This window comes from Falco punctatus (genome assembly GCF_963210335.1).
Source record: "Falco punctatus genome assembly, chromosome: 1".
In the NCBI taxonomy this organism is placed as follows: domain Eukaryota; kingdom Metazoa; phylum Chordata; class Aves; order Falconiformes; family Falconidae; genus Falco; species Falco punctatus.
Window position 1 is genome coordinate 116,389,468 of NC_137580.1, and position 23,004 is coordinate 116,412,471.

A 23,004-nucleotide genomic window follows, 5' to 3' on the forward strand; every position below is an offset into this window, starting at 1 on the left:
TAGAGCTGCACAGAGGAGGTTAACACCCGATGGCCTTAAAAGCATGAAAACTTTCTTAGCCCATTAGTTTATCTGCAACGGACAGTTTGATTGTTGAGCTAGAAGACGTGACACATACTGTATTAAATAACTCTGATTTTAAAAAACAATATCACCATGTTACAATTTAAAAAGTTGCCTGTTTGTGTGCAGTTGCATTTCCCAGTGATGGCAGCTCCTGAATGCAGGTGTCCTGTGACTTCCTAGAGTATTTGTTAATAAATAATTCAAGCACTGAATCAGCAGCATGTTTTTGTGCATGCCAGCTGTAAGAACATGAATAATACTATATCTCTGTTACTCAGTTGGAAAACGACAGTGCCTGTCTTGACAAATGTGTTGAACTTATACCAAAACGTTTTAGAACTGTATAAAGGTTTTACAAAAGGCTAAAAATGACAGAACCATTGAAACACAGCAGCACATCTACCAGACTGCACTTAAAAAAAAAAAAAAAAAAAAAAAGCAGTGAGCCTGGATACGGATGAGGATGAAGGCAGTGGGTCCTTGAAATTGTTTCCAACTCATTTTAGAAAATGCCAACATATTGCAGAGGCTGTATGTACTACTTTGAGATGTTCCACAGCTTTTTGGTGACTGGCAGCGGATCCAGCAAGACAGCATGAGCTGGTCAGCATCTTTTGTCTCCGGAGCAAGTCGATACACCCGGCTGAGGTCATGGTGTTTCTTTTGCTGAAGGCGAAGCAGTGCTCTGCTTGGAGTCCCGCTGCACTGTCCTTCCTTCCTCACCATCTCTCTATTGGCATCTGAGGTGCAGTCCCAGCTGGCATCCTCAAACTGGAACATCAACAGACTAGTTGGCAAGTTGATCACCATCCTGGAAAAGGAAAAGCCTTTAAGAGCACAGCTACCACTGACGCAGCAGGTGCCACCTAAGGGGCCGTTTGCTTCTGTGCAGTACGAAACCCGAGGGCGCTTACACAGATCCGGGATACCCATCCCTTGTTTAAGGAAGCCGTAGCAGTTGGTCCCATCAGTCAGACTCTGTACATTTTAACTCATACTCTGTATGAGCTCTGTGGGGCTCTTTTCACTCATCTCTATGGCAAAATTAGCTTTAAAATAACTAGGGTGAAAATTGCCAAGAGTGGACCAAGCTAGATCAGTGCAATGCCAAAAGAAACTGGAAACACCATATTATTAGGGACATTTAAACCTAAATTGGAAGGATGTACTGGATCTGGTTGGGCTGGAGTTAGTTCTCTTTGTAGCAGCCCATATACTGCTGTGTTGTAGAGTTTTGACCAAACCAGCACCGATAACACCCCAGTGTTTTAGCTATTGCTTACACAGAAGCTGTTAAATACCTCTAGAGTGCAGGAGTGAATGCACCTGGAAGGATTTTCCATTATTGACTTTTATAAGGAGGCAGTAGGTCAGGGAACAAAGGTGTTGTCAGGCCTTGCCTTGATTTTCCAACCTCTTAAGGAATTTGGGAGTTGAGTTCAGCTTTAGAGCTGTGTCTATATCGGAAGTAGTATAGAAACAGGAGATTGTACATAGCTGAAAGGGCTAAGAAAATTCATCCATTGTTAACAAAACCAGATTATTAAAGCAGTCAGTAAGTGGAAGAGCCCTTTAAAACTTATTTTTGAGAAGGACAACAAAAAGGAAAAATATACAGTTCCTTAAATTACAACGTCATCTACAATGTTTCAGAGACTGATGACAGCTGTTGTCACCAACCTGTTTCCTGCAGCACAGAAAAAAGATACGGGCCCCCCTCCGCTATTGACCGTCAACACTTTCAGGCAGGTTCCAGTTAAGTAGTTAAATATACGAATCTTTCCATCAGCACAGCCACTGACGACTCTGAGATAGAGGAACTCCAGAGACAGAACTTCCCTGAAAACACAACACGTCACTGTTGGTGCATTCGCTGTGCTTGCACAAGGAGGCACGATCAGCTACTTCTGTTGTCTTGGAGGAGGTGCAAAGGTCTGCCCCCATCAACAGGCTGAACAGAGGAGCTGATCAAAATGTTTTAGAGGTTTAATGGTGAGATCCTTCCTAATCACGCATTGCCCAAACCAACCCACCCAATGCATCCTCATAGCAACCAGTATGGTTATGGTTATCTGCTGTGTTTTAAATTTCATTTTATGTCTAGAAAAGCTAATGAAAACAATATGATGCTAGTTTTCAGGGTTCCAATATACAATTAAAGTATTACAAAATAGCATAACATACAGTTGGTAGGGATCAGCACATAGTTACGGCCACCTTCAACAGAGAGGGTCAATTCTTGACCAGGTAGCATGATACCCTGTTGCATATGGTTCGGGATCCTTGAAATACTGGACTATGCGCTGTCAGTCGCTCCTGTTCATGAACAAGCGGTTGTGTATTTGGGTTTGAGGTTGTTACGGGTCTTAACTGACAAACGGTTACGACCACGTAGTGCCTGACGCTGTTCAGGATGAAGGTTGTTGAAAACAAGGATATTTCAAAAACCAGGACTGATAATTAAAGCATTTTCTATTCTTATAGGGGAGGCATTTTCTTTATAGATTTAGTAAATGGTTGAATACAACTTGAAACACAGCTGATTCTTACTTAGGGTGGCAGAAAGCTGTTAGGCATCTCTTCATGTTTCCCAACATGCTCCATCCTAGAACATATCCATCAGTGCTTCCTGTGACTAGGTGCCACTGATCAAAGGACAAGCACTTAACTGGGCCTTGGTGCCCCTCTAAAGTCTGCAAAGTAAAAGAAACAGGTGCAAAGCTGTCAGCAACGTGGATGTAAATATGCTAAGATACCTTACAGCATTCACGATACCAGCCTTATGTACCAACCACATTGTAGTTTTATTGGGTGTTACCATACCAATACACCCTATGGATAACTGTGTTAGTTTTGTAGTGACTTGTAAAACATATTCTGGGCTTATTGCTGATTAGCTACTGGCATGGAGTTAACATCCATTTTCCCTATCTATTACCTGTGCCAACGTGCTTGGAGTTACTGCACCACGACCTTGGTGATCGATTGAATGTTCGCCCAGGAGAGAAGAGCGTGGACTGCCCTGACTACAGTGGAAGGAGCAATTGCAAGCTTTCCTCAGCTGGAGCTGGGATATCATGCATTCAAGATGCATCTCAGTTTGCAACTCTCTCCCCCATGGGTAGAAAGAGCTTCACTCCTTTCAGAGATGAGGACTAATACTAGTTCTGGATGCCTGCTAGTGTAATTAGCAGACTCTGGCCTCAATCTTTGCATTGCAGAGCAGTTATCCAGCTGCTTCAGCTTTATAAACGGGTTTCGAGAGCAAGTTTTGTATTTTGAGCTAACCCCTGATGCCTCCAACCCCAAGAGCTGTTAAGTCAAGCCTTCCCACCCTCTTTGCTGATTCTGAATGTTTCTGCAGGAACAGAGATGAATGATCTACAGAGTACAAGTAATGATGGGGGTTGAGGCAGGCAAATAAACCCTGGGTTAGAACTGACAGCTGTTTGCAAATCAGTTTTTATATTATTTCCTTACAAATACATCCGCAGTTTCTTTTATCAGTTTAGACTGCTTTTGGTTTTGTTTTGGGGGATTGGCTTTTTTTAGAAAGCCTCTGACAAAAGCAAAAAAGCTACGATTTACCAGTTAGTTCACTAGCACAGAAGATTTTTGACCACTTAACATGAAATTATGCACCTAAGAAACTTACTTTGATCAGAGTGCCTGTATCAGCACACCAGACTTTCACCAGCCCTCGGTCGCACCCACTGACAACACGCCTGCCATGCATTTTAACTACCCAAACAGTGCTGTCATGCTTCAGAGTCTTGAGACATTTCCCACTCTCCAGGCTCCACACTGTTAGGGGCAAAGGGGAGGAATATTAAAAATACATATGCCCCAACAATAAGTTTTGCTGAGTACAACAGGAATTAAAAAGCACTACTGGAATTACAGATACATCTTCTACCTGCAGCTCTGCACAGAGCCAGGTGTTGACTTAGAAAGTATAATTGACATGGCAAAAGTTTTAAAAGCAAAGTCCAGAAAACAGCACTTTTTTTTTTCTTCCTTATTCTATAGGCTAAGTAATAAGGAAACCTCTGACAAAGCTGAAAATTAACGCCCCTTTCCCAAGAGCTGGCGCAGCCCTATAGCCATAAAGCCATTAAAACTGAATAAAAGCAGAAATAATGAGAATTTATTCAGTGACCCAATCAGAGACCTTGTACGTGCATGCGTCCACAGCTTAGGCTGTTCTGGAAGCACAAAATAGGACACACAAATTCACCTTCTTATTTATAGACTTACTTTCATACTCACACATCACACTGATCACAGCTCCCACGTACTGTGCCCACTGTTCACTACCACCTGCCTCCCGCTGGGAAGCTCCTAGTCCTGGCTCTCACCTTTTACCATCCCATCTCTGGCTCCTGACACAAACTGCTCGTCGTGGAAATCCAAGCAGGTGACTGTCGCCCAGTGACCATTAAAGGTTTTCACACAAGCACCACTGTATATATTCCAGCATCTACAAAGGACCAGCCAAAAAGGAAACACAGTCATCTTATTCGTTGTTTCCTGCTTAATGGGCCCAGCTCTTCCATACACACTAGATTAAAATCAGGACTCATTCCACTAAGGCATCAGAGGATTTGAAATGATCCAGTCAGGCTTAGTTTTAAATCTTTTACCCAGGTACTTTCTTCATCTGCCTCCAAACTGTCCGGAAAGGTATAGCTAGATTTCACCTTTGGCACAGTTACTTTCAATTAACCTTAAAACGTAGAGGTTGTTTCTTTGCTGGCCGGTGCCAAGATGACTTTATCTAAAGAACTCAACCCCACAGTTAAATAAACTTTTGGAGCAGGGAGGACAGAGCCTGGATCCATGTAAACTTTCCCCTTTGATGAAGTTGTGCAATTGCCATGCCAGAGCCAGACGACCCGCTGCTTAGCTTTTCGCCCCTCATCATGATACTCTCGGGATTTAGGGATAGATGGGAGAGCTGATAGCCTCCACCCTTGTTTCAGGGTGCGGTACCTGGGCAGGAGCAGCTGTACAGCGGGTACCAGGGTGTCGAGCCTGCTTAGCACAACACACCATCTAGAACATCACAGAGAAACCCAGCCTTACAGAACCCGATGCTGATGTTTGCAAGGCCAGAATCTCACTGTGAGTGTTTATTTGAAACCTCTCTGGTGTTTTAAGGTACTTTAGGAAAACCTCTGTATCCTATTTTAATCACTCGGTACTGGGTGAAACTGGGCAACAGAAACTGCCTTATGAGTGGAGAATGTGTTCCCTCATCTTCTGTCCTTTCATCATTACTCTAACGAAAGTGATGGAACGAGGCTTCCTAAAGATTGGAGTGGAAGGAATAAAGTTTCACTTTTCCTATCTGCACCAAGGGGCTGGTATCCCATGGCACAGTCCCAGTGCTGCTCACCTGATGCTGAGGTCAACGCTTGCGCTGAGAACGAGCCCCTTCTTCTCGTGGAGGAAGAGCACTTGGATGCTTCCAGCGTGGCCAGAGAGCAGAGGCGGCATTTCTTTCATTCCCGACATATCAAGAAGCCTCACTTTTCGGTCTGCGGAGCCGATGGCTACCAAGTTTCCACCATTATAATGGATTATTCTGCTTTTGTCTGATCTGGGTAAGAAACAGTGACCGAGATGGCTTTAGCCAGCTAACAAGGTACAACAGATCTAAGTCTGGGACAGGCATTTTTCTGATGCTTAATGGTCCTCATTGAGCATCTTGATGAGCAATACACTTGAGAGTGTGAATCCTTTGCAAGGCACCACAACTGAGGTCCCCGATTCTGCGTACCCAAGTTTGTACTGGAAGGTAAGTTTAAAGAGGGGAGAGCCCATATCCCTTGTGACGGGCTGTGGATCGCTAACCCTTGTGTCTTTAAAAATAGCTTATCTTGGTATCTTTATAAAAAAAGCTGGATTTGACACCGGGGATTTCTTAACATTGATGCTGAGACCCTTCTCCAGCCATACTTTCCCACAGAAGGATCACAGGGAGTGGGACAGGCTTCCAGAAGCTGCTGTTTGGCCCTACAGCCAGGCAGTCTACTCACTGGTCCATGAGGACACGAATATTGTAGGAGCCACAGAAGACATTTCTCTCTTCCAGCTGGATTGTGTCAGTTTTCAGATCATGATAGGCTGCCTGCAGGTTGTGTTCCTCCTAATGGAAGGAAAAATAGGGGAAAATAACCTGGGGAGGGAGGAATGCAGCATTATTTCATAGTGTTGAACATCAGCTTGGTCACCACTACAGTGATGAGACTAACAGAGACAGAATGTGTTGGTAAGGAGCACCTGGAGCGCAGGAACTCCCTGGTTAGTGCAGAAACAAGGATTGTTCCCATGCAGTGTTCTATGGCAAAAAAAAGGAAGACCTGACAGTTACAGCCTTTATACTTTGGGAAAAGGCCATGTCCTTGCGATGCCAACCAGCCTCACCCACACCCCTGGCCTACAGGCTACGCATGCAGCTGGGGGATGCACTGGGAGAAGGCAGGAGTTCAGGGATGCAGGCTCCCTCCCATGCAAGAAGGTGCTGAGTAAGCACTGGTCCTTATGAATTGTTCACAATGGTGCAAGCCAGAAGCAGGAGAAGAGCAAAGCAGCTCAGAGTTCACTGCTCTGTTTTCCAAGGCCACCATGTCCTCCTTCCTCCCCCATTACTGAAATGCAGGATCCATGGAAGGCAAACAACTGCCAACATACCTCTGTTTTACTTCCCCCTTTGTGGCGTTTCACTCTGATGACATCACCCTCTTTGTTTAACTGTGGAATTGTCACATTGACTGTTTCAGCATAGTTTGAAACTGCTCCTCTAGGGCACAACCCCTGGAACAAGCCAGCAGAGACACAGTCATGCAGAGCCCAGGCACTCAACAGATGCTGCTCATGTGCTGATGCTTCAGCATCTCCATGGGATGCAAAGCTGAGCTGCACACACCGGCTTGTTGTTGTTATTAAGAGACCTGGCTTGCATTTACCGCTCTGTCAGTATAAGATTTAACTTCTTGTAAAAAAATAATTGCTTTTTATTTTTTTCCAAACTCTAGTCTTCAGCTTTTAATAAGCTGCAAAATTTCACACTTCATCTCATCTTTGGAGCAATCTGTTGATTCAGAACCCAAACCCACTGAGATGAGAGGCTCTCAAAACATCTTTTGTGCGTGAAACCTTCCGTTAAGCCCTCTTTGCTAGCACAGGGGTGAGACTTCTACACTCTCCACAAACCAAAGCGTACAAAGACTCCTAACTATCTCTTTGGGGATTTACCTTTACACTTCCCTTGGTGCATGGCAGGTCTGTACTAACCAGGACAAGCCTTCCCTAGAAGTTCTGCTTCAGCATGCTCCCCCCTGCCAGCTCTGGCTTCCCAAAGCCACCTAGCATTTCCGTCTTCCCATGTGGGGCAAATAAATCGCGTTCTTGAGCTGTCTCAGGGAGCCGCTGGAGCTCTGCCCAATTTCCACTAGCACTGGGAAGTCCAGCATTTGCATTTGTGACCAAACTCTGCTTTCTTGATTACAAGAATATTTTCATACATTTCTAGAGTAACAGGCTCTCTGAAAGTCAGTAAAAGCTCTTCTGCTGTGCTTGCTTGTGACAGCATGAACATCTAACCTGGCTTTGCTCTGCAGGTGGTAAAAGAATGAACAGGGTCAAGTTGGGAGGTAGCCTCCAGCAGAAGCACCTCCATCTAATGGCTTGGGCAGTAGCAGGAAAATCACCCTCTTTTTAAAGTGCATAATGATGGCAGAAGCCCAGGCATCTTACCTGTAAATATAGGATCTTCTTTTGTATTACACTTTGACATGCATGTTCCCTCTTGACTTCTTTGGCCAGAAAAGCCCAACATCTACTCACAGCAGCACAGGCATCGAGGGATTTTTGATCCAAAAGCCCTAAGAAATTAAAGGGACAGATTGGCTAACCCCTATCCACGCTAGAGACCATTCATTACCCATAGGGGAAACCACCCTTGGAAAAAACGGAGCAGCTTTACCCAGGATGTACATAGACAGGTGAGGTGGCAGGCAGCGAATTAAATCCTTGGATTGGTTGACATTAGAGGGTGACTGGAGAGATGCAGGAGCCACAGTGACACCTTGATCGGCTAAGGATGTGATAGGTGAGTTTTCCTCTGCATCAGGACCTTCCTGGATGAGGCAGTCCGTGGTTTTGGGCCAGGAGCACATTGCTGGTGGTTGAGCACCTAGAAGACAGGGGAATTTAGTCTTGCAAGTGCCTGAGCTTTGGTGACTACTAACAGTACTGTTGTTAGCAATGCACTGCAAGAGTTGGTTGACCTTAATTTGATTCTTCTGCTAATCCCTTTGGAACTGTACCATTCCAAGGAAAATGCTGAAAACACTCAGGGTCTTGCAGGACAGCTCACACCTGTGGTGTCTGAAGGCAGAGGATGCTGATGGATAGCGAGGGCTTTTCACAGCTGGACACACCAGGTGATCAGAGGGGATGCAGGAGGCCCTGGGTGGGCTTGGTGGGGACGCAGTGACCGCTTTCCTTTCACGAACATAAAATACTTTACCTCTTCCACCTCCATCTACAGCAGTGACCAGCATGGGAGGGTGTGAGGGTGCCTGTCCCAGACTAAGGGAGGACAAAAAACCTCATGCCAAGGACACAGAACTTCTTTCCTGCAAAGTGGGAAACCTCTTCCTGCAGCCATTAGATTTTCTTCAATAAAAACATGATTTATGACATGGCAGAAGAAAGTGGGACAAATTTCTCTGTTGTCCCCAAGAACAGAAGGTAGACACAGCTGACACCCTTCTCACATCAGTAGTTTTGCTGGTGCCCGCATACCTCTAGCATCTTTGCCAAACTTCAGCCCCCACAGTGTAAGGCTTCCCTTCCTTTTAGGTGCAACACCCACTTCAGGGCTGGGTTTTGAAAGACCCTACCCCTGGCAGAACAGCATCTCCATCAGAAGGGGGGACACTGCCTCAGCCCTTCACTACGAGTCCTGTCAGCACCTCGGCAAGCATGGGAAGTGATTCAGAGCGAAGACAAGCACCTGCTGAATGGCATCACCTCCTCTTGCATGGCACTTCAAACTTCCCAGCTAACTATTGCCGTGGTCTTCCCTGCTTTTTTTCCAAAGTGACCCAGAACTGACTTGTTCCTAGGCAGTGCCAGTTGTTAGCGCCCTGATATGAAACCACAGGTTTCCAGTCCCCCACCCCCAGCACCGAATACTCAGGCAGTGGTACCTGTCATACTGAGATGGCCAGTTGCAGCAGATACAGTTTTAAGAGCTGCAGGAGAAGTGCTAGAAGACCGTAGTGGAAAGAGTCTGGTACTGGGCTGAGGACAGCTGTCTTCCTGGAAGCTGCTCTGGAATTCAGCTGATGAGCCATCTACATCTTCCTCTGGAAGAATTAAGCACAGCGTCACATCAAACCTTACAGTAGGCATCTCAGAGCTGAATTACGGAATTGCTGAAATTAGAATAGTATCTTAGGCATTTTAAAAAAATAAATCATGCTATATTATTTATTCTATCCCTTCTAGCTATGCACAATTAATCCGTTCAGTACTTTCTTTAGTGTAGGTTTCATTACTTAAAACATTCCATTCACAGCCACGCCTCCTGAGATGTGTTGCCCAGAAGAATTCATGAGGAAGTTGTATTTTTTTGTTATGTTGTAATGGAGTACGGTTGACAAGCTATTACTTCATTACTCCTCTTCCCTTTAACAATGACCGCATTTACAGGGTCACTGCGTGATGGTGCACACATACAACCGGCACTGCAGTGGAGCTGGGTCAGGATAAAGTTGCTGGGTCCGAGTCTTATCTGGCCCCATCTCCTACTGCCAGGAACACCCCATTCCCTCCATGACCTGTCCTCACCCCTGGCTTTGCTCACTCATTCCCTACAGCTGGAAAGGATAAAAGACCTTAAACGTTACCAGATTTGCCGTATTAACCAGAAGGTTAATACCACAAGGCAAATAACTCTACAGTTAACAGTTGTGCAGGGCGGGCAGTCTCTTTCAGCAGTTACCCTCTGCACACCTGCATGGAGAGTTTTGCCACATGCAATAAATCACCTGCTAGAGAGGAACAGCCAGAGCAGCAGCATCAGGAGCTGCCAGGCTGCTGCAGGTGACAGCCAGGAACCTGGGTAACGTTACCTCCACCTTAGCATCACTCCTGGACCATAGTGCTTGTACCCTCATTGCAGCTCTGGCACAGCCTGGGCATCCCCCCCAGCCCAGAGTATGACCCAAGGAAGCTCAGGGGCAAATCTGGATCTCCAGGACCGGAGAGGGTGACTGCAGCACTCCCCCTTCCCCGAGGGACACCAGATACACTCACAAACAGCTGATAATCCCAGCCCTAGCCCTCTGCCAACAAAAATCCATCCCCGGACAAGGGAGAACACCAGCAAGGGCTGCCTCTCCCCCGCTGGCCCCGCAGGGAAGGGCTCGCTTGAGAGCCACGTGCCCTGGTGGTGGGTGACATTCCCCTGCCTGGGGCAGGGTTAGCATCAACCCCCCCCAGCCGCCTCGCACGCTCCAGCTGGGAGAATCCGGCGCGGGTTGGAGCCCCGGGGGGGGGGGGGGGGGGGCGATGTTTGGAGCCCAGGGGGACCCAGCAGAGCCCCAGCAAGGGCCGTATCCACCTTCCCTGTGCCGACAGCCTCACAGGGCACTACGGGAGAACCGCCACAGCCCCAGCACCCCCAAACCTCAAAGGCGCATCCCCGAGCGTCCCCGGGGGGAGGATTCGGGGGAGCCACTTTCCGCCGGGCAGCGCAGCATCATCTGCGGCGTCGCTCCGCACCCCTGCGCCCCGCGACCGGGGAGACAATGGTGACACCGCCAGGGCTGCCGGAGCCCCGGCCCCGCTGAGCTGCCCCACCCCCACCCCCGGCAACCATCCCCGCCGCGTCGCTGCTGCTAGGAGACCCCTACCGTAAACCTCCGAGCGCCATGCCGGATTGCTACTAATAGCCGCCCCTACCGCCCGCAAGCACACCCCTGCTAAACGCCCCCCCCCCCCCCCCCCCCCCCGAAGGGTTTGGGGGTGACTTCTGTAAAGCAAAGGGCGTAAAAAGTCCTGGGGAAGCAGGAGCGCAGCTGGCCCCTGGGCACCGCGGTTGGGTTATAGAGACAGAAACCCAGAGGCAATACGTGTGAGCTGGACAGCACTGAGCCAGGGTTTGGGAAGGGGTTGTGCAAAAGTGCTTCACGAGCGGCTTGCTTTGCTCAAATGTATTTTTTACTGATCTTCCCCAGATTGGGGAGGGGAAAAAAAAAAAAGAAAAGAAAGACTTAATTTAGTCACCTAATGAGTCAAAAATGCATGTACAATAAGAGTAAAGGGTGGTTCATCCATCATTTGAGAGAAGGTAGGAGGATTAACTAGGTCATTAGAAAAAAAATATAATGTTTGGCAAGAAGGCAGAGCATTGCAGAGCAGCCCAGGTGGGAAAGCAGCAGAACAGGCAGGTGACAATAAACTCATACCCCCACATCCCTCACGGGGACAGGTACAAATGCATTAGGACAGCAGGGCCACGTACCTGGGTCTCACTCCGTGCACAGCAGGTTTGGGGCCCTCTTTGCCCTTTTGGCTCTTTCCCTGTTGTAGGCAGGAGTGGAAAAGACAGCGCTGGATGGGAACACTGCGTGCTCCGCCCTGCAGAGGCTTCGGTGCTGCAGGTACAGTGGTTTCAGGTTTGGTGCACACAGAACAAACATGCTGTGCGAAGCTGTCAGCCCTGCGGGCTCAGGCACCCAAGCCGCCATCCCACGCAGATCCCCACGTGGGATTTTAATGCAACTCTTTTGTGGAGCGAGTGGAGAAAAGCAGGGCTCCAGCCTCAGCCGTTCTTCTCCAGCGAAGCACTGCTTTCCTGCCAAAGAGCTACTCGCGGCAAATCCACCCCTTCTCACCAGTCCCACACCCAGTGACAGGCTGCCTGAGTTTACTTGCTTCTTTAAATCAAAGTTTGGAGCTCCCCCGTTCAGAGGTCACAAGCCCTCCCAGGGATGCGTCTCACTCCCTAGGCACAGTAGTATCTAGGAAATCATTTTGCGAGCAAAGATTATCCATTTAGGACAGCAGCACCCACCATCGACAAAATGCTACCCCAGGGCAAGAGAAGCCCCCAGCCTCACCTACCTTCCCTGGGAGGGCACAGCCACCTCCGCCCAGGGCAGGTCCCTGCTGTCACCCCCCTCCCACGCTTGCAGACAGGTGCAAGCACCCCAGCAACACCCACCAAACCCAGCCCTGAGACCCCCACGTCACCTCAGCTGCCTCCCTGCCCTTCCATCCCAGGCTCCCTAGAGACCCCAAGCCCCACTGCTGAGACAGCACCCCCTGCAACAGGCATAACCCCCCCGGCCAGAGGGAAGCAGGAGGGCTGGGAGCATGTCCCGCCCTGCCGACTACTCAGATAACCCCTGGAGTTACTTTACCAGCTACAAAAAGCACACAGAGCTGAACTGGCACCTGAGGGTGTTTTTTAGAGGTAAATATTGATGTGAAGGACTTCAGAGAAGCACAACCCAGCAGCTGAGGTAACAAGCTAAATATTATTTTTTCCAATCTGTTTTACTCTCCCACGTAGCCCCCCCTGAGCTATAGCTCTTCCCTGCTGCAACTCAGCCCTTTTATTGGAAACCTGTGCTCCTTCTCCAGCTGAAATCATTTTGCTGCTGCTAGAGCTCGGGTGGCTCTGCTGTCCCTGGGGGTGCCTGTCCCTGGGGGTGCCCTCCCCACAGTCAGAGCCATGGGGGTTCGTGTTTTGAACTAAGCAATAAATTCCTGAGATGCGTAAGATTCATTTGAAGATTACAGCTGTGGAGGCAAATCAGCTAAAACAAACCGAATGTTTTCCTGGCTCAGTCTGTCCTGGGACACACAAGAACCTGGGAAAGATGAAGTCCCATATCTGGGAGGTTTGCACTGGGAAGAACTGGATGCAATGGGAAACATACCGGTTTTCCAAGGCTGGGAGACACATTCCTGCCACTGGAAGGAGAAGCCCAAGTTATCGCTGAGGCCAGGCAGGTTGGGCATGCGTCAGCGTCATTTTTCCCTTGCACAGCTATCTAAAGAGAACCTCCTTTTCTTTGAAGTCCCAGTGGTTTGGAATAAAGGCTGGAGCATGCCTGGGGGCTAGCAAGTAAATCCCCCTCGGTGCAGGGGAGGTTAAAGCACCACAAGCACAGTTGACATACTGAGCAGTCTGAGATGGGAGCTGTGACCTTAGTGGCAAAGCACCTCCGGCTTCCCAAGCACAGCACCCCTCTCCTTCGGCACATTTCCCCCTGCACTGAATTTTTTAATATTTTGATGGCCTAAAGGTTGTTCGTAAGGGTTTCATCCCTGTGCAGCGGGATGCAGGGATGGGAGTGAGCGTGATTTACAGTGTTGCAGACTTTATGGAGTGCTGGAGGGTACAGAGGCGGGGCAAAGCAGGGTGTCAGAAGCGTTAGGTGCCTGTCACCTTGGTTGTTGCGGCCAGCTCACACACCACCTATGAAGGGCAGGGAAGCCTGAGCATCACCACCCTTATGTCAAGAGGCTTCACGAGTGTCCTTATAAACACCATCATCCAGTTACGGTGGTTACTTTTATTGCAGAAGCACTCTCAGAGTCTCTAACCGAAAGGAGGGAGCCCCCAGCACAGCCCTGGGGGGCTCAGGCAGCCCTGCCACGGGGATTGAGGCTCAGGGCTGGCCGGTACAGGGGAACAAAACCGGTGCTGCCGTCCTTGTGTCGCTGGGACGTGGGGAAGGGTTGGGAGCAGGCTGCCCATGGAGCTGGTGGCAAAGACACCTGGCAGTTCTCTGAGGGGATGTTCAAAGCTCCAAGTGACCCTCCTGCTGGGTGACTGCCGCGGCAGTGTTCATGGTCGCGTGGCTTGCTCTGATTCCAGAAGCGAAGGCACCTGGAAGACCCTTTCCCTCTGCCCGCCGCTTTCTGCTTAGGAGGATACCAGGCGCCGAATAGCAAAGAACTTGCAAGGTATCGCCCTGCTCTCTATCTTGAGCCACAGGGACAATAAATCCGTCTCCTCGTACTTGGAGGCGAGCTGGAAGGTGAAGCTCTGCAGCAGCGTGGTGAGGAAAAGGAAGAGCTCGATGCGGGCCAGCGCCTCGCCGGGGCACATGCGCTTCCCTGCGGGCACACAGAGGGGAGGGTGAGCACCGGGCTGATGGCTTCATCCAGCATTTGGGGAAAAAACAGCATAAAGAAGTAACGAGAAAGCTCATATTAAGGATATAACTTTGGTGCCAACCGATATTCGTGCTGGCAGTCCCTGGAGCAGAGCTGCTGCAAAGGTGTGTGCAGGGCTGAGCACTGACCTGCCGAGAAAGCCATGAAGGCTTTGTGCTTCCTGAACTCGCCCTTCTCATCCAAGAAGTGGCCTGGGTCGACTTCTTTGGGGTTCTCCCACTGGGTTGGATCCGTATGCACGGAAGATAATACCGGAATAACAACCATGCCCTGCAGGAGAGGTATGGGACAGGGGAGCAAGGACATCGGTGCCGTGACATAGGGCTCTGCTGAGGGTGACTAGCAAGTGAGGAGCATCTGGGGGGTGTGGGGGGAGGCTGGGTGCACACCCCGATGCCCACCCAGACGCCTGTGGGGAGGCAGCCTGGAGCAATGGCTTGATTTATGTTAAACCCCCTGTTGCTGCACAAAGCCCGAAGAAGGGAGGTGTTCCTTCAAAGTGGACGCTGTACAAAATTCTTGGAGTCAAATCTGGACCAGCAGCTGTCCCCAGATCTGCTGAGGAGTGGGGGGCTGGCTTGGCCTCTTGCCAGGGCGAGCTCAGGCTCCCAGCCCCAGCAGCCCTGCACATCTCTCTGCTGGAAAGAGGTGTTTTCCAGGACAGGCAAGGGACGCGGGGGGGTGGGCAGCATTCACCTCCCTCTACTCCTCTGCTAAAAGGTTATCGCCATCTCCACCCACAGAGGATTGGGAAAGAGCCGGGACCTTCAGGAGGGAACAAACAGTCCAGGGGCAAAGGCGAATGCCATTCAAGCCCCCCTGCCACCCCTCCTCTCGGGGACACAGAGAGTCCAGGGCCATGACATCTACCTTGGGGATGGTGTGGCCCCTGAACACAATGTCCTGCGTGGTCATCCGTGGGAAGTTCTCGATGCGGGACTTCTGCAAGCGCTGCAGTTCATGGATCACTGCATTAGTGTATGGCATCTTCAGCTTGTCCTCTGTGCTGGGAGCACGGGCAGCGCCCACCACGGCATCGATCTCCTCTTGGACCTTGGCTGGGGAAAGGGCAGGCATGGAACTGCGTTGCTTGCTGTGCAAAACACCCCATAATTTCTTACTGGCCTCCATGGGCACCTATCCTAGAGCCAAAGGATAATCTAGCAGAGAGGGAGCAACCCCTTGCAGAGACTAGAAATAGGGTCACTGCCCGCATACCTCCCCAGGTCAGCCAGGTTCAAAAGCATCTCTCCCAGGCCAGTCTGGGGCCACCTGCACAGGCAGGGATGGACAGCAGGGAGCAGGTACCCAGATCCCTCTGGCCTGTGCAAATCTGTGTCTGATGGCTTGTGTCGCCTGGGGTGAGCATGCAGGATGATTTTGGTCTCCCCCCGACAGGATGGTCCAGGGCTGGGATCTCTGTCTGTGCCTTTGCTGCACCGTGACCCCCCCCCCGGCACAAGGAACCGTCACGTTCTGCTGCCCTTACCTTGAATATGGGGGTATTTTGCCAGGATCAAGAGGCAGAAGACCAGGCTATTGCTAGTAGTCACCGTCCCAGCGCCGAAGAGGTTGAATACTGACATAACCAGGTCTTCGTGGCTGTACATGTTCTCTGGGCTGTTCTTCTCCTGCAAGGGTGCAGTGGGGAGGGGATTCAGTGTTATCTGGGTGATTTACCAGGCTGCAGCCAGGTCTGGAGGTCAGCCCTCGCTCCCCGCCCCCACCCCCCCACCCCCCTTTGTACTATCTCTACCTTTTCCGCTTTTATAAGGAAACAGTCGATGTAGTCCCGGGGGCAGCTGGGATCCAGCGTGAGCTTGTGAAGCTCAACTCTTTCTCTGATGTAGTCCTTCAGCTTCTCACACCTGGCCAGGACTTTCCTGTGTGGCCCTGGGAGGTGGTGCATGATGTTGGGGAAGGTGTTGTAGACCTGCGGATGGAGAAGGCACGGGAGGGCTCAGGTGCCTGGATGGAGCTTCCCACACCTTCCCTCAAAGCCATGCTGTCCCGTCAAAGCCAAGGAGCAACCCTCCTGCCTAAGCATGTCAGACATGAGGGTGCTGAGCACACCAAGGACGCCTACCGCAGCGATGGGGGAGAGGAAGAAGCTGATGTAATTCCCGATCACATTCAGTAGCTCCAGAAAGGCCGTATCACTGTAGCTGTAATGGTTCCCAAAGACGACCGAGCAGATCACATTGGCAACTGCATGTCTGAACAGCGTCAGCGGCTCAAAGGCATTTCCTGCAGTTGCAAAAGAGGCAAGAAAGGGTTCAAAAAGTCAGCATGTATCTGCTTCAACACAGAAAACACCTTCCTGCCCCTTCGAGCCCTTGTCCTTTGAACTCCGAGCCCTGGTTGAATCTGTCGGGTCTAACAGCCAAAGCAGAGAGTCCGCCTGAGCTGTGGGCTCCTACATCTACCTCCCTGCTCCTAGCCCCCTACCCAGTGGTTGGGACTGAAGAAAGCAGAGGCATCTCCAGGTGCTTTGGGCTCCTGCTGACGTACCCTGGTGATCTGGGGGGCTGCAGAGCATCTCCCTTCAGCAACCTGCCCCCTGCCAGCACCACACATCGGGGGCAGAGGAGCCTGTGTACAACCGAGCTTCCATCTCCTCTTACATTCAGGAAGCCCCAGAAGAGATAGTGGCACTGGCAGCAGCTCAGCTTTGCTGGGGAGGAGGACATCACCCTGATAACCCCCGTGCCACCAGGGCAGTATCTTATTTGTGCATTCTGCCATGCAGTTTAGTTTTCTGTTTCTGTTCTTTCAGCAGTGGTTGCCACTCCCTGCACCAGTTCAGGAGCAGGATCTCCCACCCTGCCCTGTAAGCCGTGGCCATACCGCATCCCTGCAGCTCTCACTGGGTGGGCTGGGGCTAAGCCCGTAAGGTCTACAAGGGCCATTCGCACCTGCCATTGCAAACAGCTCCAGGGACCACACACGTCCTGTGAGGCTGTTGTGTGCCCTCTGCCTGGGTGGACATGACGCACATCACCTTTGAGTTCTGCCAGCAGATTCACCAGGTGCTGGGTCTCCTGCTGCACCCGCTGCGACATGGAGCTCTTCCCCATCCCAAAGTCCCGCAGGGTGCTGAGCGTGAACCTCCGCAGCTCCTGCCACTTCTTCTCATTGTTGGAGACAAAACCTGGAGGGAAGCAGTGGAGACCACTCACCTGCCTGCCCTGCTGCTCCTCCCCAGGCACCGAGGACCCTGCTCTGAGCCCAGCTGAGGAGCAGTAGGGCAATAAGCCAGAGAATGACCCTGGTGTGCTAACAGCATCCTTGAAAGGCTCTACAGAAACTCAGAACAAAGCTGGAACTGGCTAACTGGAATTAATACTGTTCTTGGACAAGAGGCTTAATAGTTGGGGGGACTTGCAGGGTGGGAAATGGGTGTTTGAGGTCTTGGGTGTTGACTCCTTCACTGGACTCAAACATGGCCAGCTGCAGCTGGGGACTTTCTACTCACCCAGAGAGCAACAGTGTCTAGAAGAAACCCAGACACCTACCATAGTCTTTCGATAGCTGCCTCAGAAGGGGTATTTCAGGTCTCCCTCCAAACTCCTCAGCGTGGCCCAACAGAGCATCCTTCACCGTCTCGTACCCGCAGAGCACCACCACCGGCTTCAGCCCCAGCCAGACGGTGAAGATGGGGCCGTATGTGCTGCTGAGCTGGGGGAGGATGGAGAAGCTGCGGTGAATGAGGGGCCCACACCCAAGCCATTCGTTTAATTTTAAATTAAGTCTCATGGCTGCAATGCTGGTGAGTGCACGGGCAGGGAGGGGAAGTGCCTCCCTCGAAGCTGGCACCCTCGCCCCGCTCCCAGCCCAGTCCTCTCCGGGGGGTTCTGATCCCAGTGCCATTTTGGGGGTTCAAAGCATCATCTCTGGGAAGCAGCTCTAGGTGGTGGCAGTGCTGCAGCCCAGAAAGGGGTTAGTGTCACCACCGTGGGTTCCTTGCAGGTGGTGAAGGGCTTCAATAACGGTATTGACTATGCTGCCAGGAGCAGGGATTTAGGCAATTCTGGCAGAGCAAGAGAAGAGGGAGGAGGGAAAAAGAGGAAAGAAACGTAGGAAAAGTCACCTGCACAGTTCCCCTTTTATTTTGTCATGGGACAGTCACACTTTCTCTCCTGCCTGGGCTGGGAGTGGGTCCAGCACCGTCAGCTCCTCTCTTACCTTCTCGTAGGTCCTGTAGAGGGGCAGGACGTCCTTTTGCCAGAGGTTGCCCAGAATGGGCCACGGGGCTGGTCCAGGAGGCAGCTGGCTTCTTTTCATGTTGACTTTCCAGATCAGGAACCACAGGATGGAGAGAAGGAGGAGAGTAACAAGCATCCCAGCCGATCCAGCATCCATCCTCACCCGTGCTGCCAAGCAGGGAAAAAAATTGAGAAATTCCTCCTCCAGGGAGAAAATCCCAACTGAGCAGTGAGCAGAGGAGCCAAAACCTGCTGCCTCTGCCCTTCTTTGTGCTCTATATAGTCACAGCCCTTCCCACAACCCCGGGGTCATCCACATGTCCTCCTGCCACTCACTGGGTGGTCAGTGACACGGAAACGCTGGTTTCTCCTGGCCAAGCACATACCTGGCCCCGCCGTATTGTAACACAGGTCTCCGTGCTGATATGGTGTGCTGGAAACATTGCAAAACCCTGCAGGCGTGCTGGGGGAGACAGCACCCCCCCACACACCCCCCCAGCTCGTGTTGCTGAGTCACCTTCTGCTCAGTGCTCCCTTTCGGCAGCACGTGATGGAAGAAGTTGTCGATGTCCCGGCAGAACCTTGCATGTCACCACCAGGTCATTGCTCGTTTTGTCGCTGCCTTGCTTACCCGAGGAGACACTCTTGTAAACAGAAACCGAGGGAGGCTGGGAGCGGGGCATGCACGGCTGGTCGTGTACCTGTTGGGTGACAGTTTTCTATCAAACTCCTTTCTGGTGGAAAATGGATCAGAAAATAGGAAACCCACACCTTTTTTCCTGAAATATTTTGGAATTCTGCTTGGGTTTGGGAGGAATGTCAACCCAAGGTGTTGCAGTTGTTGCAGGTGGGGTTAACCCTTCCCCAGTCTCCTCCGGCCTCTTCAGGGCTCCTCCAAGGTTTGTGAGTGTCTTGCTCTGAGCACCAGCACATCTGGGTGCACACGAGCACCTCTGGCACTGGCTCAGCCACATCACCTCTGGCCAACAGTGCTTGCAGCCCTTGGCCAAGCGAGCTGGTCACAAGCCAGGTCCCCGCAAAGGATGTGATTTCTCCTGGAGGAGAGGGCTGGAGGAAAAGAAAGAGGAGGTCTCACTTCACACAACTCCCTGCGGTGGAAGGAGACCCTCAGCATTCTTTGAGAGGAGCCTGAACTATAACACTCACCCAGACAGAGCATCTCCTGGCATCCAGCTGCGGAATGCATGGCTGGGAAGTGGGATCGCCCTTGGGCAGGGCTGACAGGGACAGCCAGGACCGCTGCCCTTGCACCCTGTTTTGGTCCCATAGTGGGGCAGTTCACATGTTTGGACCAGGGATGCTTGGTGCTGCCGGCCAGGCTCATTCCAGCCGGGCGCTGGGGGATGTTCTCCCATGGCTGTGGTGCGATTCCTCACATGTACACACCAAATCCCTCTCAGATCACCAAAAAGTGACAGGTAATGACCCTCCCACAGCCCTGGCGCTACTCTGGTTCAATATTTTGATTTTTCCTCCCCTTGCCCCATGCTACTGGGGGCCAGAGGGGAGTCCCACCTCCACCAGCACTGCAAACGCTCTCAGCAAAAGGGGTTTTGAAGGGAAGGAGTGGTGGTGGCCAGATAGGCAGCCCCACAGCAGTGCCAGGAGCCCCACAGCTGAGTCCCACTGGGGCTGGGGCCAGGAGGTTACCGTGACTCACTTGTTTACCCCGTCCCATCCTGTCTCATCCCTGCTCTTCCCGCAGAACTTTGCTTAGGGAGGTGGTGTAGTGACCAGGATTTTGGCAGGGAGGTGAACAGCCTCTCAGTGACTGACACCGTTTTTTCCATGGCAGCCGAACAATACAAAGGAATCACTGGAACAACAGGAAAAGAAACAGCCATGGGGATTCATTTGAGCTGTAAACTTGAAATCTGATGGAAAATTCCCTCTTTGGAGGGCAAGCTGAGGCAGAGCCCACGGCTGCCTGCCTGGACACTGACAGCATTTCAGTGCAACGTGCAGGTTTTTTGCAAGGTGAATGTAATGCAATAAAAAAGCATTATTATATCACATTTTATTAATGAAATAGAGAAAACAAACAAATAACCCTGGAATTTCTGAGTCCATGATACCAGACAAGAAGTTTAACAAGAAATAACTCCCAGGGATGATGAAACTTTGCATTTGTCTTCTTGAACTGCTTGATGAAACTTTGCTTTAAGTTTTTCTTCATAAGCTATAGGATAAATTAAACCAAAAGACCCAAAATGCTGTGTAGTATCACTTGTCAAGTGTGCAGAAAAAAAATGGAAAGGTAGGAGCTGATGACTAACCTTTCAGCAGCTGAACGTCTCTTTGCCTGAAGATAGCTCAGGAGGGAAGAGCACAGACTGGCTTTGGCACAGCCGCTTTGGCACTTTGCTGGGCTGGGACATAAAGAGAGCCCAAATCGCTTCATATGGACCCAAAACCACTGGTACTTTGTCCATCTTTCTGCTGATTTTCTTATAAGCGCTTTTGGAGAGCAGGGGTCTGTAGAGAAGCAGGCTGCGGCAAGGCTTTGGGGTCCCTTCAGGGGCAGTTGGTGAGACCTTTCTGCCCCAAAAACTAAAATAGCAAGGAGGGGCAAGGACTTGGCACTTCCCCTGGCTGAACTTCAGGAGGTCTCTCTTTGCCCATTTCTCCAGCCTGTCCAGGTCAGGACAGCAGCACGACTCCGGTGCATCGGCCACTCCTCCCTGTTTGGTACCACCCGCCACCTTGCTGAGGATGTCCCCTGCCCCATCATCCAGGTCATTAATGAAGATGTCAGACAACATTTCTGGAGACTTCTGGTGCACAGGCTTTCAAACACAGCCTTCCTGGCAGCACCAGTGGGTAGCTGGTACACCCCAGGAGGCTGCAGCCTGGGCTTTGTAAATCCCACCCTCCCTCCACGTCCCCTCCTCGCACCCCTCACGCTGAAACTGTTTTTCAGGGCTGGTACCCAGATCCCACCCTGGCTCCGAAGCAAAGCTACGCCTGTGGGTTCCCCTGATCTCATGCTTTGCTTCAGCTCTGCTGGCTTAGAGTAAGCTGTTACAGTTACGCTAAGGCAATTAATACCATCCTAATGCAATTTTCCCCTGTCAGCAACCCACAGCCTCTGGAGGTTCTCTGCTCACCCCAAGGCCTCGGCTGCGCAGGATGAAGGATGCATAAGAATAGCTGCAAACCATTTTAATTTCTCCCCCTTTCCCCTCTGCAAGCACAGGAGTGAAACAGCCCCAGCAGCTGCTCGCTCCGTAGCCCAGGCCAGCTAATGAGCCAGGCCAGCTGGGAGTATTTTTGGTTGCTCTTAATAATGCAGCAGTACTCACTGCATCGGAGTCTGGCCGTAATTATAGGACAAGTGTCATTTGTCATTGCTGTCATCTCCTCTCACTGGGATGTAGCTCCACAGCAGTGTGATGCTAAAGCCCCTGTCACGCTCCTGAGGGTCATTTCTGGGGTTTGCTATGGGATCCCTCAAGAAAATCCAGTCTTACACCAGCCCAAACCTGCCCCAGCATGTGGGAGAGGCACGGTTTGATTTGCCTCAGTAATAAAAAAGTATTTTGTTTGGTCCCAGGGCTTTCTCCAGTGTGAGGCAGGCAATGCAGGGGAGCAGGTCCCCTTCACCCATCACTGTCCTTGTGCTGTTCATCCTCGCCTGCGTGTCACAGCTGAGGTCCTCAGCTGAGCCACCAGCGTGGTGGATGCTCGTTGGAGATGGGTGGCATCAGCATGCTGTGCTCTGAGCTCCTGGTAGTTGGCCTGGCAGCATGGACACTGAGCAGGGCTTTGGGGTACCAGATACTCAGGGGCCAACGCTGCACCCTTCAGGGGTGCAGCACGGGGGGAGCATTGGGCCCTTCCTTCATCCATCTACACGCCACAGTTAAATCAAGGAGCTTCATCTGGTTTTCCGTGGCTTGCTCATCCCATGAGGAAGACAAGGCTTTCTCCAGTGCCAGATCATTTCTCCTGGTCCATGAAACATCTCAAAGGTCTCTGGGAGCCCTGTAGGACATGGGGGATGGGTCCTACTGCAAGCATAAGGGGCAGGCAGGTAGTCCTGTGTCCTGTCTTCCCAAGCAGGAAGACATAATTCAGGCAGGAAGATGAAGTAATTCCCATTTGCATTTAATAAATGTCATCAAAAGCTTGCTTCTATCATGGTTTTAATTCTAATACAGGCATCAGCAGGTGAACTGTACAGCGGTGGCACAGGAGAGCAGAGTATGATCCCAGCATTGGGATGAGCTGTGGAAAAGATACTGGTTAATCAGGGACTGCCAGGCTTTGTTTTGATTCCTTCAGTGGTCAGGAAAAAAGAAAGAGAGACAGGCATGTTGCCCGTTAATTGGAGTTTGCACAGAAGGCAAATGAAGGTAGACTGAGTTTGAAGTGCCTGCAGGATCAATCCTGCTCTGAAGCAGTGCACATCAAAGGCAGGCATGCCCTGGAGGTCCCTCAGCCCAGGAGAGCCGGGTGTGAAGGCAGCCCAAATATCCATGAATATCCATGAATATCCATG

The 23,004-nt window shown here is 50.9% G+C and overlaps 2 protein-coding genes across 2 annotated transcripts; both read right to left on the reverse strand.

Annotated features, from left to right (window-relative positions):
* Positions 1 to 3,821: 3,821 nt before the first annotated feature.
* Positions 3,822 to 8,249, reverse strand: FBXW10B (F-box and WD repeat domain containing 10B; the record flags this gene model as incomplete). Its single annotated transcript, XM_080364717.1, has 5 exons — positions 3,822 to 4,546; positions 5,465 to 5,668; positions 6,108 to 6,217; positions 6,763 to 7,022; positions 8,057 to 8,249. 5 exons carry the CDS (start codon positions 8,247 to 8,249, stop codon positions 4,408 to 4,410), a joined length of 906 nt encoding a protein of 301 aa, XP_080220843.1. The 3' UTR covers positions 3,822 to 4,407.
* Positions 8,250 to 10,638: 2,389 nt separating this feature from the next.
* Positions 10,639 to 23,004, reverse strand: LOC308054462 (cytochrome P450 2C5-like). Its single transcript, XM_080367345.1, has 9 exons — positions 18,463 to 23,004; positions 17,793 to 17,955; positions 17,279 to 17,428; positions 16,364 to 16,524; positions 16,034 to 16,210; positions 15,767 to 15,908; positions 15,148 to 15,335; positions 14,406 to 14,547; positions 10,639 to 14,217 (listed from the first exon to the last, which is right to left on the reverse strand). The coding sequence occupies exons 1-9, from the start codon at positions 18,637 to 18,639 to the stop codon at positions 14,024 to 14,026; spliced, it is 1,494 nt and encodes a 497-aa protein (XP_080223471.1). The 5' UTR covers positions 18,640 to 23,004; the 3' UTR covers positions 10,639 to 14,023.